This window comes from Oncorhynchus mykiss, chromosome 17, assembly GCF_057628025.1.
Source record: "Oncorhynchus mykiss isolate SJ-2025 chromosome 17, ASM5762802v1, whole genome shotgun sequence".
NCBI lineage: Eukaryota > Metazoa > Chordata > Actinopteri > Salmoniformes > Salmonidae > Oncorhynchus > Oncorhynchus mykiss.
The window spans coordinates 28,580,241-28,598,712 of NC_143038.1; the positions used below are offsets into that span (position 1 = coordinate 28,580,241).

Consider the following 18,472-nt stretch of genomic DNA (forward strand, 5'->3'; position numbering starts at 1 on the left):
TTTTCATATTCTTTTTAGTTGTATATCATTGACTTAAAGGGCACTTAGCAACTCAACACTTTGAGAAATCACAGGGGAGCTCGAGTGTGTATCTGAAAGAGAACGGTTCCCAAAAACTTAGTCCTCAAAAGAGTGAGAGACTGCATAGTGAATGGTTTATAGGAAAGTTAATCCTGCCGTGTAAATATTCCTCTTATGCTCGCCAGACATTTGGGGGCCCCTTGACTCGGAGGCTCTCTGATCTCTGTTAATGTCATCATTCATTGACATCTAAAGCTTTGCAATTCCCCTGTGCTCGGCTGTTTGTGTGGCTGCCTTGAAAGGGTAGACGGATTGTCTCTCTCGCTCTATCTTTCTCTCTTTCTGTCTCTGTCCCCCCTCCCCACACACTGTTTTAGCTCAGTTAATTCTCAGTCCCACTTTTTCCCATTTAACATTTTACATTCTCATTCTTACGAAACTACAAGGCTCCACAATGCCTAATATTCACTGTATGTCTATGATTACCATCTTGCAAAGTCAGAAAAACCTGCTAACTCCCAAACAGACATGCTTCCCACTGGACACAGACGTCAGTTCAAAGACTGATTTTGATTCACATTTGGTTAGGTTGTCAACTAATCTGAAACGTGAAATCAACAAAAAATGTCACCATTTCATTGGATTTATGTTAAAAGTTGAGACGAAACACCCTTACGTTGATTACTTTTTGCATATCCAACCAGTTTTCCGTGTTGATTCAATGTCATCACATAGATTTTTGGGGGGTTGAAATGACGTGGAAACATCTTTGATTCAAGCAGTTTTTGCCCAGTGAATTCTGTCTAGGTACACTTGATAATCCTGTCAGGCAGAATCAAATCTTGATTCAGTAGCTTATTACTCAGGCATGGGTGGATGGATCCAGAGATCCTAGATATCATCCTTTCATACCCTAGGAAACAAAATACTTTTTAACCACAAATCTTAAACCCTCCACCCCAGCCACTCTTAAGCTTAATACCTCAATGGAATATGTGCCGTGTTTAGCTTCTTCGGTGGAATACTATCTGAACAACTACATGTTTCATATGTAGTCTTTTTGATTGTGGAAAGATGTTTGAGCCCACTGGAAGTAGACTGGACTAGAATGGGTTTCCTGTTACTTCAGTCTCACCACATGTTCAAAAATGGCCTTTTCACTTTATTCAGATTAGAACCTCTCACTTTAGGTTATTTGAAAATGAAATGATCTCCAAAATATTGACATTTTTGAAACAAGCCATATAAAGTTGGTTGCAATTTCAGTTTAATCCACCAGAAAAGACAGAACAAACGATACAAAAATATTGTGGTTAAACTCAAATGTACTAATTGATTAAAAACACATAATTTTTCAATAACATCAGAAAATGTATAATCTTTGTAAATTATATCATAAATAAGACTGGTGGAGTTATGTCACACATGCAGCTAACAAAAATTTCTGGAAATGTCTGCTCTACCCCAAATTACAACAACTAATTGCAGCATTACCACAAAAATGGAAGAGACAAGTGGAAGGGGGGAAAAGTAAGGAACTTGTCTGTCGGCCCTGCATTAAAGACCAAAAATGGTTAAAGAAAATTGTAATAAATAGAAAGTATACCAGTTTCCTCTACGACAGTGGTTCCCAAACTTTTTATAGTCCCGCAACCTCCAGTTGCGTACCCCCTCTACCACCAGGGTCAGCGCACTCTCAAATGTTGTTCTTTGCCATCATTGTAAGCCTGCCACACACACACTTTACGATACATTTATTAAAAATAAGAATGAGTGTGAGTTTTTGTCATAACTCGGCTCGTGGTAAGTGACTAAGAGCTCTTATAGGACCAGAGCACAAATAATAATATAATAATAATCAATAATTTTGCTCTTTATTTATCCATCTTACATATGAAACCTTATTTGTTAATCGAAAATTGTGAATAACTCACCACAGGTTAATGAGAAGGGTGTGCTTGAAAGGATGTACATAACTCTGCAATGTTGGGTTGTATTGGAGAGAGTTTCAAGTCTTAAATAATTTTCGACACACTGTCTGTGACTGTATTGAGTTGTCATGCTAGTGAGGGCCGAGAATCCACTCACATGATACTCTGATCGCAGCCAAATCCAGAAATCTGGCAATGGCTTCTGATTATATTCAAATTTCACAGAATCGCTTGTTGCAAAGGCTCTCTTGTTCAGATATCAGTAAGTGGACTGGAGGCAGGGCATGAAACAGATAACGAATCCAGTTGTTTGTGTCATCCGTTTTGGGAAAGTACCTGCGTAATTGCGCACCCAACTCACTCAGGTGCTTCTCTACATCACATTTGACATTGTCCGTAAGCTTGAGTTCATTTGAACACATAAAAAAATCATACAATGATGGAAAGACCAAGAACAAGTTGTTCTTGTTAATGCAAAAAGAGAAGAGCTCCAACTTCTTAATCATAGCCTCAATTTTGTCCCCCACATTGTATACAGTTGCAGAGAGTCCCTGTAATCCTAGATTCAGGTCATTCAGGCGAGAAAAAACATCACCCAGATAGGCCAGTTGTGTGAGAAACGCGTCATCATGCAAGTGGTCAGTAAAGAAAACTTTAAGCTCGTCTCTCAATTAAGAAAAACATGTAAATACTTTGTCCCTTGATAACCAGCGCACTTCTGTATGTTGTAAAAGCGTTACACGGTCGCTGCCCATATCATTGCAAAGTGCAGAAAATACACGAGAGTTCAGGGGCCTTGCTTTAACAAAGTTAACCATTTTCACTGTAGTATCCAACACGTCTTTCAAGCTGTCAGGTATTCCCTTGGCAGCAAGAGCCTCTCGGTGGATGCTGCAGTGTACCCAAGTGGCGTCGGGAGCAACTGTTTGCACGCGCGTTACCCCTCCACTATGTCTCCCTGTCATGGCTTTTGCGCCATCAGGGGCAGAGCACAGCTACGTGCTCTAGCACAGCTACGTGCTCTAGCACAGCTACGTGCTCTCTCTAATGTGTTTGAGCCAATCAGTTGTGTTGTGACATGGTATATTTTTATTTTTTTTATTTCACCTTTATTTAACCAGGTAGGCTAGTTGAGAACAAGTTCTCATTTGCAACTGTGACCTGGCCAAGATAAAGCGTAGCAATTCGACACATACAACAACACAGAGTTACACATGGAATAAACAAAACATACAGTCAATAATACAGTAGAACAAAAGAAAACAAAAAGTCTATATACAGTGAGTGCAAATGAGGTAAGTTAAGGAAATAAATAGGCCATGGTGGCGAAGTAATTACAATATAGCATTTAAACACTGAAATGGTAGATCGGCAGAAGATGAATGTGCAGGTAGAGATACTGGGGTGCAAAGGAGCAAAATAAATAAATAAGTACCAGTATGGGGATGAGGTAGGTGGATAGATGGGCTGTTTACAGATAGGCTAAGTACAGGTGCAGTGATCTGTAAACTGCTCTGACAGCTGGTGCTTAAAGCTAGTGAGGGAGATGTGAGTCTCCAGCTTCAGAGATTTTTGCAATTCGTTCCAGGTAGGTAGGGTTGCTATGCAGAAGATATCCCTATTTGGTAAAAGACAAAGTCCATATTATGGCAAGAACAGCTCAAATAAGCAAAGAGAAATGACAGTCCATCATTTCAAGAACTTTGAAAGTTTCTTCAAGTGCAGTCGCAAAAACCATCAAGCGCTATGAAGAAACTAGCTCTCATGAGGACACATCCACAAGAAAGGAAGACCCAGAGTTACCTCTGCTGCAAAGGATACGTTCATTAGAGTTTCCAGACTCAGAAAACAGCAATTAACTGCACCTCAGATTGCAGCCCAAATAAATGTTTCACAGAGTTCAAGTAACAGACATATCTTAACATCAACTGTTCAGAGGAGACCAAATTAGCCCTTCATGGTCGAATTGCTGCAAAGAAACCACTACTAAAGGACAGCAATAAGAAAACGAGACTTGCTTGGGCAAAATAACAGGAGCAAGGGACATTAGACCTGTGTAAATCTGTCCTTCGGTCTGATGAGTCTAAATTTTAGATTTTTGGTTCCAACCGCCTTGTCTTTATGAGACGCAGAGTAGGTGAACGGATGATCTCCGCATGTGTGGTTCCCACCGTGAAGCATGGAGGTGGAGGTGTGACAGTGCTTTGCTGGTAACACTGTCTGTGATTTATTTACAATTCAAGGTACACTTGACCAGCATGGCTACCACAGCATTCTGCAGTGATACACCATCCCATCTGATTTGCACTTGGTGGAACTATCATTTGATTTTCAAAAGGACAATGACACAAAACCTACCTCCAGACTGTATAAGGGCTATTTGACCAAGAAGGAGAGTGATGAAGTGCTGCATCAGATGACCTGTCCTCCACAATCAAAAAAACTGGTACTGTATATATTTACACAAAAATATATGGGGGATTGGAAATGATGCAGACAATTACATTGATGGTGTAATGACGTTAGTCTGTAGAAGGAGAAGCGGACCAAAAAGCAGCGTGGTGGTTACTCATGTTTCTTTAATGGAAAATGAACGATACATGAAATAACTTAACTCTACAAAACAAACGGAACGTGAAAAACCTATACAGCCTATCCTGTGACAACAAACACAGGGACAGGAACAATCACCCACAAACACACAGTGACACCCAGGCTACCTAAGTATGATTCTCAATCAGAGAAAACTAATGACACCTGCCTCTGATTGAGAACCATACTAGGCCGAAACATAGAAATACCCAAACCATAGAAAAACAACCATAGACTGCCCACCCAACTCACGCCCTGACCATACTAAATAATGACAAAACAAAGGAAATAAAGGTCAGAACGTGACAGTACCCCCCCCCCCCCCAAAGGTGCAGACTCCGGCCGCAAAAACTTAACCTATAGGGGAGGGTGTGGGTGGGCGTCTGTCCGCGGTGGCGGCTCTGGCGCGGGACGCGGACCCCACTTCACCATTGTCTTAGTCCGCCTTATTGTCCGCCTCCGTGGCTTTCTAACCATGGCCACCCCTCTCAATGACCCCACTGGACAGAAGGGCAGCTCGGGACAGAGGGGCAGAAGCTCGTGACAGAGGGGCAGAAGCTCGGGACAGAGGGGCAGCTGCTCGGGACAGAGGGGCAGCTGCTCGGGACAGAGGGGCAGCTGCTCGGGACAGAGGGGCAGCTGCTCGGGACAGAGGGGCAGCTGCTCGGGACAGAGGGGCAGCTGCTCGGGACAGAGGGGCAGCTGCTCGGGACAGAGGGGAGGCAGCTGCTCGGGACAGAGGGGCAGCTGCTCGGGACAGAGGGGAGGCAGCTGCTCGGGACAGAGGGGCGGCAGCTGCTCGGGACAGAGGGGCAGCTGCTCGGGCGGCCCCTGGCTTACTGGCGGCCCCTGGCTGACTGGCGGCCCCTGGCTGACTGGCGGCCCCTGGCGGCCCCTGGCTGACTGGCGGCCCCTGGTTGACTGGCGGCACTGGCGGCCCCTGGCAGACGGGCGGCACTGGCGGCCCCTGGCAGACTGGCGGCACTGGCGGCCCCTGGCAGACGGGCGGCACTGGCGGCTCCGGGCAGACGGGCGGCACTGGCGGCGCTGGGCAGACGGGCGGCACTGGCGGCGCTGGGCAGACGGGCGGCACTGGCGGCGCTGGGCAGACGGGCGGCACTGGGCAGACGGGCGGCACTGGCGGCGCTGGGCAGATGGGCGGCACTGGCGGCGCTGGAGAGGAGGAAGGCTCTGGAAGCGCCGGACTGAGTAGCTCTCGTAGCGCCGAACAGGCAGGAGACTCCGGCAGCGCTGGACAGGAGGAAGGCTCTGGTAGCGCCGGAGAGGCGGGAGACTCCGGCAGCGCTGGAGTGCAGGAAGGCTCTGGTAGTGCCGGAGAGGTGGGAGACTCCGGCAGCGCTGGAGAGGAGGGAGCCCCTGTAAGGATGGGCCGGAGAGACAGCCTGATACGGGGGTGTCAGAACGTGACACTGTGAATAGTGTCTTAATAATAAAGGAGTCTTTTTGCACCAGGTATGGTTGTTAAACATTTGCCAGATGCCCTCCGGCTGCCACCGGAGGGCTGGTGCGTGGAGGTGGTGACGGATAGACCGGGCCGTGCAGGCTCGCTGGAGCTCTTGAGCACCGAGCCTGCCCAACCTTACCCGGTTGAATGGTCCCGGTCCCCTGCCAGTGCGGCGAGGTGGAATAGCCCGCACTGGGCTATGCAGGCGAACCGGGGACACCGTGCGCAAGGCTGGTGCCATGTAAGCCGGCCCAAGGAGACGCACTGGAGACCAGATGCGTAGAGCCTTCATGGCACTTGGCTCGATGCCCACTCTAGCCCGGCCGATACGCGGAGCTGGAATGTACCGCACCGGGCTGTGCACCCGCACTGGGGACACCGTGCGCTCCAAAGCATAACAAGGTGCCTGCCCGGTCTCTCTAGCCCCCCGGTAACCACAGGGAGTTTGCACAGGTCTCCTACCTGGCATAGCCACATTCCCTGTTAGCCCCCCCCAATACATTTTTGGGGCTGACTCTCAGGCTTCCATCCGCTCTGCCGTGCTAGTTCCTCATAATGCCGCCTCTCTGCTTTTGCTGCCTCCAGCTCGGCCTTGGGGCGGCAATATTCTCCTGGCTCTGCCCAGGGTCCTTTCCCGTCTAGAATCTCCTCCCAAGTCCATCTCTCCAAGTAGTGCAGCCTCTCCCACTGCTGCTTTTGCTGCTGCTGCTGTTGCTCCTCCTGCTGCTGCTTTTGCTGCTGCTGCTGTTGCTCCTGCTGCACCAGTCGCTTCTCCTGCTGCTGCTGTTGCTGCTGCCTCTGTTTACCACGCCGCTTGGTCCTTGGTTGGTGGGTGATTCTGTAACGACGTTCGTCTGTAGAAGGAGAAGCGGACCAAAAAGCAGCGTGGTGGTTACTCATGTTTCTTTAATGGAAAATGAACGATACATGAAATAACTTAACTCTCCAAAACAACAAACGGAACGTGAAAAACCTATACAGCCTATCCTGTGACAACAAACACAGGGACAGGAACAATCACCCACAAACACACAGTGACACCCAGGCTACCTAAGTATGATTCTCAATCAGAGACAACTAATGACACCTGCCTCTGATTGAGAACCATACTAGGCCGAAACATAGAAATACCCAAATCATAGAAAAACAACCATAGACTGCCCACCCAACTCACGCCCTGACCATACTAAATAATGACAAAACAAAGGAAATAAAGGTCACAACGTGACAGATGGAATCTACAATCTATCTGCAATATTAAAGCTATATTAAAGCTGATCTACCCCCCCCCCCTCCCCGCCCCCCAAAAATGTGTTTCCTGTTTCTCCCACCTTCGCTCTCTCTTCTACCCCCTCACCCTTTTCCTCCCTCTATCAGTCCAGTAGAGTTGATGGAGATAAGAACTAGCCTTTGCTATGATCTGCCCTTTGTCCTTTATCTTTTCCCCAGATTCAGTACTGTCATCATCTGCTCTTTCAACAACTTCCCAAATGATAACCTTAGTTACGCAAGTCTATTTCCTGAAACGGATCTAATGGGGAAGGTTAAGACAGATTGGTGATGATGATGATAATGATAGGGCACCTCTAAAATGAGAGTTGAGGGACCTCTAAAATGAGGGTGATGCTCACACTGCATAGAGAGGATCCTTGTATTCACAAATGGCCTCAGAGTAGAAGTGCTGATCAAAAAATCAGTTTTGCCTTTCAGATCATAATGCAAAATATAGGCGAGAACCAGATCCTAGATCAGCAATACCTCTTCAAAATGCTTTGTGAAAGGCTTACAACTGTATTTTGGGTGGGATTGGATCTCTGACCTATCTGAAGGTATTCAGACCCTTTCACTTTTTCCACATTTTGTTACGTTAACACCTTATTCTAAAATTGATTAAATCGTTTTTCCCCCCTCATCAATCTACACACATTACCACATAATGACAGAGCAAAACAGTTTTTTAGAAATGTTTGCCCATAAGGAAAATAAAAATAATGGACCTTTTACTCAGTACTTTTTTGAAGCACCTTTGGCAGTGACTACCTCATTGAGTCTTCTTGGGTATGACGCTAGAAGCTTGGCACACCTGTATTTGTGGAGTTTCTCCCATTCTTCTCTGCAGATTCTCTCAAGCTCCGTCAGCTTGGATGGGGAGCGTCGCTGCACAGCTATTTTCAGGTCTCTCCATAGATGTTCAATCAGGTTCAAGTCCGGGCTCTGGCTGGGCCACTCAAGGACATTCAGAGACTTGTCCCGAAGCCACTCTTGCGTTGTCTTGGCGGTGTGCTTAGGGTCGTTGTTGGAATGTGAACCTTCGCCTTAGTCTGAGGTCCTGAGAAATCTGAAGCAGGTTTTCATCAAGAATCTCTCTACTCTAATCTCTCTACTCTGTTTATCTTTCCCTCAAACCTGATTAGTCTCCCAGTCCCTGCCATTGAAAAACATCCCCATGATGCTGCCACCACCATGCTTCACCGTAAGGATGGTATTGGCCAGATAATGAGCGGTGCCTGGTTTCCTCCAGACGTGACACTTGGCATTCAGGCCAAAGAGTTCAATCTTGGTTTCATCAGGACCAGAGAATCTTTTTTGTCATGGTCTGAGAGTCGTTTAGGTGCCTTTTGGCAAACTCCCGAGTAGGCTGTCATGTGCCTTTTACTGAGGAGTGGCTTCCGTTTGGCCACTCTACCATAAAGGCCAGATTGGTGGAGTGCTGCAGAGATGGTTGTCCTTCTGGAAAGTTCTCCCATCTCCACAGAGGAACTCTGGAGCTCTGTCAGAGTGACCATCATATTCTTGGTCACATCCCTGACCAAGGCCCTTCTCCCCCGAGTGATCAGTTTGGCCGGGTGGCCAGCTCTAAGAAGTTCCAAACTGGGTTCTTGCGACCTTCAATGCTTCAGAAATCTTTTGGTACCCTTTCCCAGATCTGTGCTTCGACATAATCCTGTCTCGGAGCTCCACGGACAATTCCTTGAACTCATGGCATGGTTTTTGGTTCGACATGCACTGTCATCTGTGGGACCTTATACAGACAGGTGTGTGCCTTTCCCAAATCATATCCAATCAAATGAATTACCACAGGTGGACTCCAAGTTGTGGAAACAACTCAAGGATGATCAATGGAAACAGGATGCACCTGAGCTCAATTTTGAGTCTCACAGCAAAGGTCTGAATACTTAATGTAAATAAGGTAATTCTGTTTTATTGTTTTAATAAATTTGCACACTTCAAAAAAACCTGTTTTCGCTTTGTCATTTGGGGTATAGTTTGTTGATTGATGACAAAAAAAGTAATTGTATCAATTTTAGAATAAGGCTGTAACGTAACAAAATGTGAAAAAAAGTGAAGGGGTCTGAATACCATCTGAATGCACTGATCCATGAAGGGTATGTAGCCAAATCATAAAAAAATAATTACTTGGGGCGGCAGGTAGCCTAGCGGTTAAGAGTGTTTGGCCAGTAACCAAAAGCTCGTTGGTTTGAAACCCCAAGCCAATTTGGTGAACAATCTGCTGATGTGCCCTTGAGCAAGGCACATAACCTTAATTGCTCCTGTAAGTTGCTCTGGATAATAGTGTCTGCTATATGACTCAACTGTTTATGCTTCCTGTTCTCCCACTTGTTATTTTTGGATGCTGTATTTTTGCCCAGCTGTGCACTAATGTTGTGTTTTTGTGTTCTATTTTAACTTTATAGTGTCAGCATTCTGATTGGTGCTCCCAAAGCTAACACCAGCCAACCGAATGTCAACGAAGGTGGATCTGTGTACTTATGTCCCTGGAGCCAGGGCCAATCGAATTGCAGTGTCGTCCACTTTGACAATGAAGGTAAAATACCTGACTGAATAACCTGATGGAATTAGTAGTGAATGAGTAGCCCTACCGTAGTGCTAACGTGTCAACTATCCACTGTGTGTATCTCTCAGCTATTCCATCTCAGATCAAAGCCATTTGAGTAAATTCATTTGTTGATTATTTAACCTGTTTGAGGGGATGAGGAGAATTACTTTACCATTCATTAGAAAACTGGTTGTTTGGATCCTGGATGCTGATTGGACGAGCAGCATTCTGACACATCTATGCCTGCTAACAGTTCCATCTGAAAATTATCACTGCACCTCCATACGAATATCATGTTCATGTTGCTGTCCAAATCATTGATTGTATTTATTTCAACTCGCACAATATTTACCCTTGCTTCCAGCCTAGCATTTAGTTTTGTACAGCGGGGGTTAATATAAGCCTCATTGTTTGCAAGTCTGACTTCAGGGAACAATGTTTCACTTTTGAAATATCGGATCTCTGAGACAAAACAACTTTTTCTACGCCAGTCGAAATCACTCATCAACGACATTATCATGGATATATATATCCAAGTAAATACCAATAGAAAAAAAGCTCAAACAAACAAAAATCCAGCTTGTGTACTGTCATTCCAGGTTCAATGTTCGACGTGACTGAGTTAGCTGAAGTTGGCTAGCTAACTAGCTAGCAAGTGACAAGAACGTTATCCAGCCTGCATAGCAACCATTTTGTTTAGTACTGACGACCAGTCCTTTCACGTCTGTAGCGATATGGCCAAAATAACTAACAACCAGATTTTTGTCCCGACTATATTTTGGTGAAATAATTAAATGGTATCAATTGACTTATCAAAATAAAGTTCTAATGAAAATATGTAATTCATTGTTATTTTAATATGTTGGTAACAGTTTTATAAAAGTGATAAGGTGCGCAAGGCTCTGCTATCATTTCGGGCAGAACAACGGCATTTACCTGTGACTGTATTCATGATACAGCACTGCAACATTTATTTATTTTACCTTTATTTAACTAGGCAAGTCAGTTAAGAACAAATTCTTATTTTTAATGACGGCCTAGGAACAGTGGGTTAACTGCCTTGTTCAGGGGCAGAATGACAGACTTTTTTACCTTGTCAGCTTAGGGATTCGATCTTGCAACCTTTCGGTTACTAGTCCAAAGCTCTAAGCACTAGGCTACCTGCCACCCCAGCATTGTATTTCCTTGTACAAACGTCTAATACAAACGTCTAAGGAATTACCCGATTAACAATGTTAACGTCAGGTGTCACAAAGGTTTCATACGTACATTTTTACAAAGAATGTATATCGCAAAGCTTTCATAGCATACCTCCAGTTAGTTGGATTGTATATACAGAAAAATGTGTCTTCAGCCATTAAAGAATAAGGCTTCTATTAGTGAGCTCACTGGCTATGATGACCCTGAGGTTATAAGTGGCAAACCTCTCTGCCAGGCTTCGAGATTCTTCACCAACGGTGCTCTGTTTTTATTTAAACCATTCTTTGAAGTTTCTCCTCCTGTGCTTAGTAGTGAGTGAGCCCTGTCTCATCTTCCCCCTTTCCAAAGCCCCTAGTTTGAGGTAAAGTTTAGTTAAAGCTCTGTATCCACTACATCCAGTGTCTCCACAGGACTTTGGTTGATTTCCTGTCTGCCTGGATTGAAGCCCAGTATTGTAACTTTAATTAGGTCAAAGCAGTGGGCCAGGGTTCCGGTCTAGAAACACTGTCACGACTGCTCTTAGAGTTTTGCTTTGGTACTGCAGTTTACTTCCAGCCCAGGAAGACAATTTCCATTCACGACCACATAGAGAAATCAGATTTGAAAATGTCATGGTGCACGAAACATCCATTGAATTATTCAAATAATTGTTGCTTGAGGCTAATTTTTTTCCCATCGCTCACAGCCCGAAGATATTAAAATGTTTTATTCATCCAATGTCTGCCGTGCTTTTGGATGACGTGATTACGCCGCTGCTGCTCTTGCTACGCCCTGTCGGTTCGTATAAACCGGACGCAACCGGATATAAACGGTCCATGAATCAGCGAATGCAAACATGAGTAGATATCTTTGAGAACAACGAGCGGACATCTTGGACTCGGTCTCCAGTTGTTATTATACCTCATTGGGCCAAAGTCATTATGGGGACAAGGACCCCTGGGCTGCCTGCCCTAGCTCTCCCTGCCAGTGAAGCAGTCACAGCCACATCAGATATAAGCAGGAAGTGATAAGGTCCACAGTTTGAGGATCAGAGAGTGCGTTATCGCATATGCTCACATACTACACATTACATATACACATACACACATACTCTGACACACACACACAAACAAACGCATGTGCACACACATACATACATACTGTACATTACATAGACACATACAGACACTGGATACACATATTCAGACACACAAACATGCATACACAAAAACTGGATGCACGCATTCTCGTGTACCTAAACTGTTTATAAGTACACAAATATAGACACATGCACTGCTTACAAACACAAACTATGTACACAAACATGTACACATCCACAGGCTTACATATGCAGTCATGCCCACACACACCCCCTAATATGTACACTCTCCAAATTGAAGGCACAGCTGATGTGATATGTGAATTCAGGAAATTAGCTGACAGCCGTTTTGCACAGACAGTACAGGTACAGTAGACACACACACACACACACACACACACTGCCCCAGGCACTTCCTTTCCCAATTTTGTGCAGTGCAGCTTTTCCCATGCAGGTCTCTGGGTTCAAAAGGCATAGTGTGTACAGACTCCAGCAGCCAGACAGACAGGGCATTGCAGTGGTTAGGGAAGGTTAATGTCACCTGTCAAATCCATGAGTCAGACAAATAAATCAAACCACACACCCAAGTCTACTGCATTAAAGGAATGGTTCATCCACATTTCTACATTTGTTCAGATTTTTCTTACCTTCTAAGTAGTCTATTGGCCAGGATTGTTTCACACCCTGATCTGTTTCACGTGTCTTGTGCTTGTCTCCATCCCCCACCAGGTGTCTCCCATTTGTTCCCATTATCCCCTGTGTATTTATACCGGTGGTTTCTGTTTGTTTGTTGCCAGTTTGTCTTGTCTTGTCAAGCCTACCAGCGTAGTTTTCCGTACTCCTGATTGCCTAGTCCTGGTTTTCTAGTCCTCCCGGTTCCAACCTTTTCTGGCTGCCCTGAGCCCGCCTGCCTTACGATTCTGCCTGCCCGAACCTCGAGCCTGCCTGTCGTCCTGTACCCATCTGACTCTGACCTGGTTTACGAACTTTTGCCTGCCTCAGAGACTCGAACCATCTGCCTCCTGTGTCTGCATTTGGCTCTTGTCCTGTGTCGTTATAGATTGACTCTCTGCAGTTGAGGACACATGTTTTTCTAATGAATTTGCGTGAACTATCCCTTTAAGGAACATTTAAGGGTGTTCGTAGCCAGGCTTGTCCTCATTCGTGTTCATTCTCTCTCAACATTACTAATATATGCTGTAAGTTTGACCTAATGTTACCACCCAGATATTTTGGGGTGTACTTTCTCAAAGCCAGCTGCTCAATGTTTTTGTCTGTCACAGGAGACTGTTTTACCCCCCCCCCCCCCACGCCTTCATAAAACCGGGACCAGACTACGAAGGACAACTGTTTAGATTATAGTAAAAACGCGTTCCAAGTCCTGCTGAACAGTTTGACGTTTGCCAATAGCATGGTAGATGGATTAAGAGTTGAGGCTCGGAGACGGAGGTTATAAAAACAGCAACGCTTAAAAACCCAAGGACACACATGGAACCATCTAACATGTGACAGGAACATCAAACAGGGATGACATGGGGGATCATGTTGAGACATAGTTACAGTAGAAATCACTATGGTTGTTTGGAAGTTTTACTCTCAAATAAGGAGTCACGCTATGATATAGTGCGTGGTCCTTCCACTATGACTCGATAAACCATGCAGTTTATTAGGATACAGATGAAATAAGTTATGAACTTCGCAGGGTGATGAAAGTGCACAGTGATGAGCTTGATGCCGCTTTCCAAGAAATATTGAGGGTCCTATTCTGGTGACACGATGATCGATGCTTGACTGCCATTTGACGAATAAAACTATTCTCGCTCTTATCCATAATAATCTCAACATGTAGACTAGACAACACAAACTGTCCACCCGCACTGTATCTGCGAGCAATTGGCTAGAGCACAGGTGCCAAGACCAGAATAGGGACATTTGCTATTTTAACGTAATTGTTTTTGTGACAAAACTCTCGGTAAAGTTGAAAATGCGATGGAAACTATTTAAACTTTATATTTTTATTGGTACATTTTGTGTGCGCTAAGTTATCATGCACTGCTTTCTGTCTGCAGCTAGTCCTTTTGGTGGAAACATACCATTAGTGGGAAAATGCACATATTTTAAACTGCAATATTGTCTCTACGCCCTATGGTAAAATGTGTAGAATTGTGGGAAATTAACTCTAAAATGTACATTTCTCTCCTCTGTCAAGAAGGGAGCTGCTAAAATGCTTTGCTCGCAAGGTCCCCCCCCCCCCCCCCAACAAAATTTCACTTAGGGCCCCCAAAAGGCCAGCTATGACTGCATGTACGAGTATGCAGACCCGCAAGCCCCTCATGATGAGTTACATTTTTTTGTTGCCCCCAACCCATCAAAGTCGCCCATCCCTACTTTAGGCTATTAAATTCATAGAAGTATTGTATTATAAATGTAAATGTGCATTTCTTTGGCATCTTCCAGGAGATCGCCGTTTCCATGTCAATGACGTCGACGTCCAAGTGGAGTTCAAGTCCCATCAGTGGTTTGGGGCGACAGTGCGTTCCCATGGCAACACTGTCCTGGTAAGATACTAGGTTCTGTGGGATAGAGAGAATTAGGTCATAATCTAGCTGTCCAGTTAGAATTGATCATCAGAAAGCCAATACGGACTTGATTGATTTGATGATTTTATGTGTATTTTGATATTGTTTATTATTTGACTACTGTCACAAGTCGACCATAGCCCCACAGTCATGAAAAGCTTTTCATAGTGTGTCAGTGATGCCTATGAACATCTGACGGCATTGTCTTCCATCAGATAGCACAACAGTGGTTTTAGAAGGACAGACGATATTAGAGTTTCTTGTGTGTTGTTTTGAATTTCAACCCTGCCTGACCCCTATACCCTTCTCTTGAATGTGTCCAAGGCTTGTGCCCCGAGGTACTACTGGAGAACGGAACACGCCACCCCCTTCTCTGACGTCACAGGAACTTGCTACCTCTCCGTGGACAACCTCAAGACATTTGTGGAGTACGCCCCCTGTCGCACAGGTACAGTACTACAAATGACACCCTGATCCAAAATACTGTACCTGAAAGTCAATTGAATGAAGTAGTGCCAAGGCATGCAGCCACGACTTTGAGTTGTGTGAGGGCTGAGTCCTGACTCCAACTTGAACTTCCTTGTAAATTGACCACTGATGTCAATGGGAGATTTGTGTGTGGACGTGTTATGATACAGCTCTGGCTAGCCCATTTGGGTAGTAGACTTTCAGTGTGACTCAACAATGTGTTCTGCTTCTCTTCCGTTTATCTCAGAGAGACATGGTCCTGCCGGACAGGGCTACTGTCAGGGCGGGTTCAGTGCTGACTTCACCAAGGTATGTTCAAGAGGAAAAGGAACAGTTCAATTACAATTCAAAATCGATTATCCTGGGAACTTTTTATATGGGGGCTTATGTCTTGGAGGCTGTTCCAGAAATCAGGATCAATGAGTTAGCCAGCTAACTGTCCCAGAAATTCTGATATAACTTCATCCTTTTGAGAAATATATACTTGAAATTAGCATGGAGTAAATTGACTCGACAGCCAAGAACCTATATTCAAGTTTAGCTTTCTAAATTAATCAGTAAATCATGAGATATATTTGACTGCTTATCAAAATTAGCTGGCTAACTGAAGGATCCTGCTTTTCTGGAACACCACACTGTATGAATTCTGTACGTTTAGCGACATAAGACTTCAAATGGAGTTATATCTGAAAGCCCCTTATACATATTCTTGATAAAAGGTTGCTTTATACCTGAGGTTCTCATCAGAGTGGTGGTTTTTCCTGTTTGTTTCAGGATGGGAAGATTGTTCTTGGAGGACCAGGAAGCTTTTACTGGCAAGGTAAGTGCACTATTGGATTTATGATAGGATCCTATTGGGACCATGTGTGGATTTATATGAATTGGTTCAACTACAGGACGTAGAGATAGCATACAGTTTAGCCTAGAAAACCATACATCAACTCGTTTTCCCCCCTTTTCTTTAAAGGCTGGGAATTCCCAATCTTTCAAACGTTTCCTTTTTATAAGACAGATACAGTGTAGAGAGACACGAGAGAGATATTATTTACGTCAGCATAACGACGGAGCGGGATTGAAACCTGCGCAGACGCGTACATATGGTTTCCAAGCGGCGAAGTTACCCCCTAGACCAGTGGTTCTCAAACCTCTCCTCGGGGACCCCCAGCCGTTCCATGTATTTCATCCATTCCAGAGCTAGCACACCTGATTCCACTTGTCAACTAATCATCAAGCCCTTGACTAGGTAAAGCAGGAGCGCTAGTTCAGGGCTACAACAAAAGTGTGAAATGTCTGGGGGTCACCAAGGAGAGGTTTGAGAAGCATTGCCCTTGACCATCCTCAGAGCCAAACTTCAACAGTCATTTTACTGCAGCTAAAACCCCATAAGGCAAAGTTCAAAAGTCACAGCTCGTCTTTACCCCTGACCTCTGACCCTTATCCCCATCCGTCCTTCCCACAGGTCAGCTGATCTTAGCCAGCACAAAGGAAATAGTCAAGGCCTACTACCCTTCCTACTTCCTGCTCTCTGTTACCGGACAGATCCAGACCCATCAGGTGCAGGGGAGCTATGATGACAGTTACCTGGGTGAGCATGGTCCACTTCTTCATACAGTGCCTTGCGAAAGTATTCGGCCCCCTTGAACTTTGCGACCATTTGCCACATTTCAGGCTTCAAACATAAAGATATAAAACTGTATTTTTTTGTGAGAAATCAACAACAAGTGGGACACAATCATGAAGTGGAACGACATTTATTGGATATTTCAAACTTTTTTAACAAATCAAAAACTGAAAAATTGGGCGTGCAAAATTATTCAGCCCCTTTACTTTCAGTGCAGCAAACTCTCTCCAGAAGTTCAGTGAGGATCTCTGAATGATCCAATGTTGACCTAAATGACTAATGATGATAAATACAATCCACCTGTGTGTAATCAAGTCTCCGTATAAATGCACCTGCACTGTGATAGTCTCAGAGGTCCGTTAAAAGCGCAGAGAGCATCATGAAGAACAAGGAACACACCAGGCAGGTCCGAGATACTGTTGTGAAGAAGTTTAAAGCCGGATTTGGATACAAAAAGATTTCCCAAGCTTTAAACATCCCAAGGAGCACTGTGCAAGTGATAATATTGAAATGGAAGGAGTATCAGACCACTGCAAATCTACCAAGACCTGGCCGTCCCTCTAAACTTTCAGCTCATACAAGGAGAAGACTGATCAGAGATGCAGCCAAGAGGCCCATGATCACTCTGGATGAACTGCAGAGATCTACAGCTGAGGTGGGAGACTCTGTCCATAGGACAACAATCAGTCGTATATTGCACAAATCTGGCCTTTATGGAAGAGTGGCAAGAAGAAAGCCATTTCTTAAAGATATTCATAAAAAGTGTCGTTTAAAGTTTGCCACAAGCCACCTGGGAGACACACCAAACATGTGGAAGAAGGTGCTCTGGTCAGATGAAACCAAAATTGAACTTTTTGGCAACAATGCAAACGTTATGTTTGGCGTAAAAGCAACACAGCTGAACACACCATCCCCACTGTCAAACATGGTGGTGGCAGCATCATGGTTTGGGCCTGCTTTTCTTCAGCAGGGACAGGGAAGATGGTTAAAATTGATGGGAAGATGGATGGAGCCAAATACAGGACCATTCTGGAAGAAAACCTGATGGAGTCTGCAAAAGACCTGAGACTGGGACGGAGATTTGTCTTCCAACAAGACAATGATCCAAAACATAAAGCAAAATCAACAATGGAATGGTTAAAAAATTAACATATCCAGGTGTTAGAATGGCCAAGTCAAAGTCCAGACCTGAATCCAATCGAGAATCTGTGGAAAGAACTGAAAACTGCTGTTCACAAATGCTCTCCATCCAACCTCACTGAGCTCGAGCTGTTTTGCAAGGAGGAATGGGAAAAAATTCAGTCTCTCGATGTGCAAAACTGATAGAGACATACCCCAAGCGACTTACAGCTGTAATCGCAGCAAAAGGTGGCGCTACAAAGTATTAACTTAAGGGGGCTGAATAATTTTGCACGCCCAATTTTTCAGTTTTTGATTTGTTAAAAAAGTTTGAAATATCCAATAAATGTTGTTCCACTTCATGATTGTTCCCCACTTGTTGTTGATTCTTCACAAAAAAATACAGTTTTATATCTTTATGTTTGAAGCCTGAAATGTGGCAAAAGGTCGCAAAGTTCAAGGGGGCCGAATACTTTCGCAAGGCACTGTAGGTGTTAGACAGAAGCTGCGTCTGAAATGACACCCTATTCAGTTCACAGTGCACTGCTTTTGACCAGAGC

At 44.6% G+C, this 18,472-nt stretch overlaps 1 protein-coding gene across 1 annotated transcript in view; it reads left to right on the top strand.

Moving 5' to 3' along the window:
* Nucleotides 1-18,472, top strand: part of LOC110493946 (integrin alpha-5) — a 60,889-nt gene that overhangs the window by 15,498 nt on the left and 26,919 nt on the right. Inside the window, exons 2-7 of the mRNA XM_021568566.3 lie at nt 9,705-9,835; nt 14,583-14,683; nt 15,029-15,152; nt 15,420-15,481; nt 15,947-15,992; nt 16,632-16,757. Coding sequence (XP_021424241.3) covers nt 9,705-9,835; nt 14,583-14,683; nt 15,029-15,152; nt 15,420-15,481; nt 15,947-15,992; nt 16,632-16,757 — 590 coding nt within the window. The remainder of the gene's footprint in view (nt 1-9,704; nt 9,836-14,582; nt 14,684-15,028; nt 15,153-15,419; nt 15,482-15,946; nt 15,993-16,631; nt 16,758-18,472) is intronic.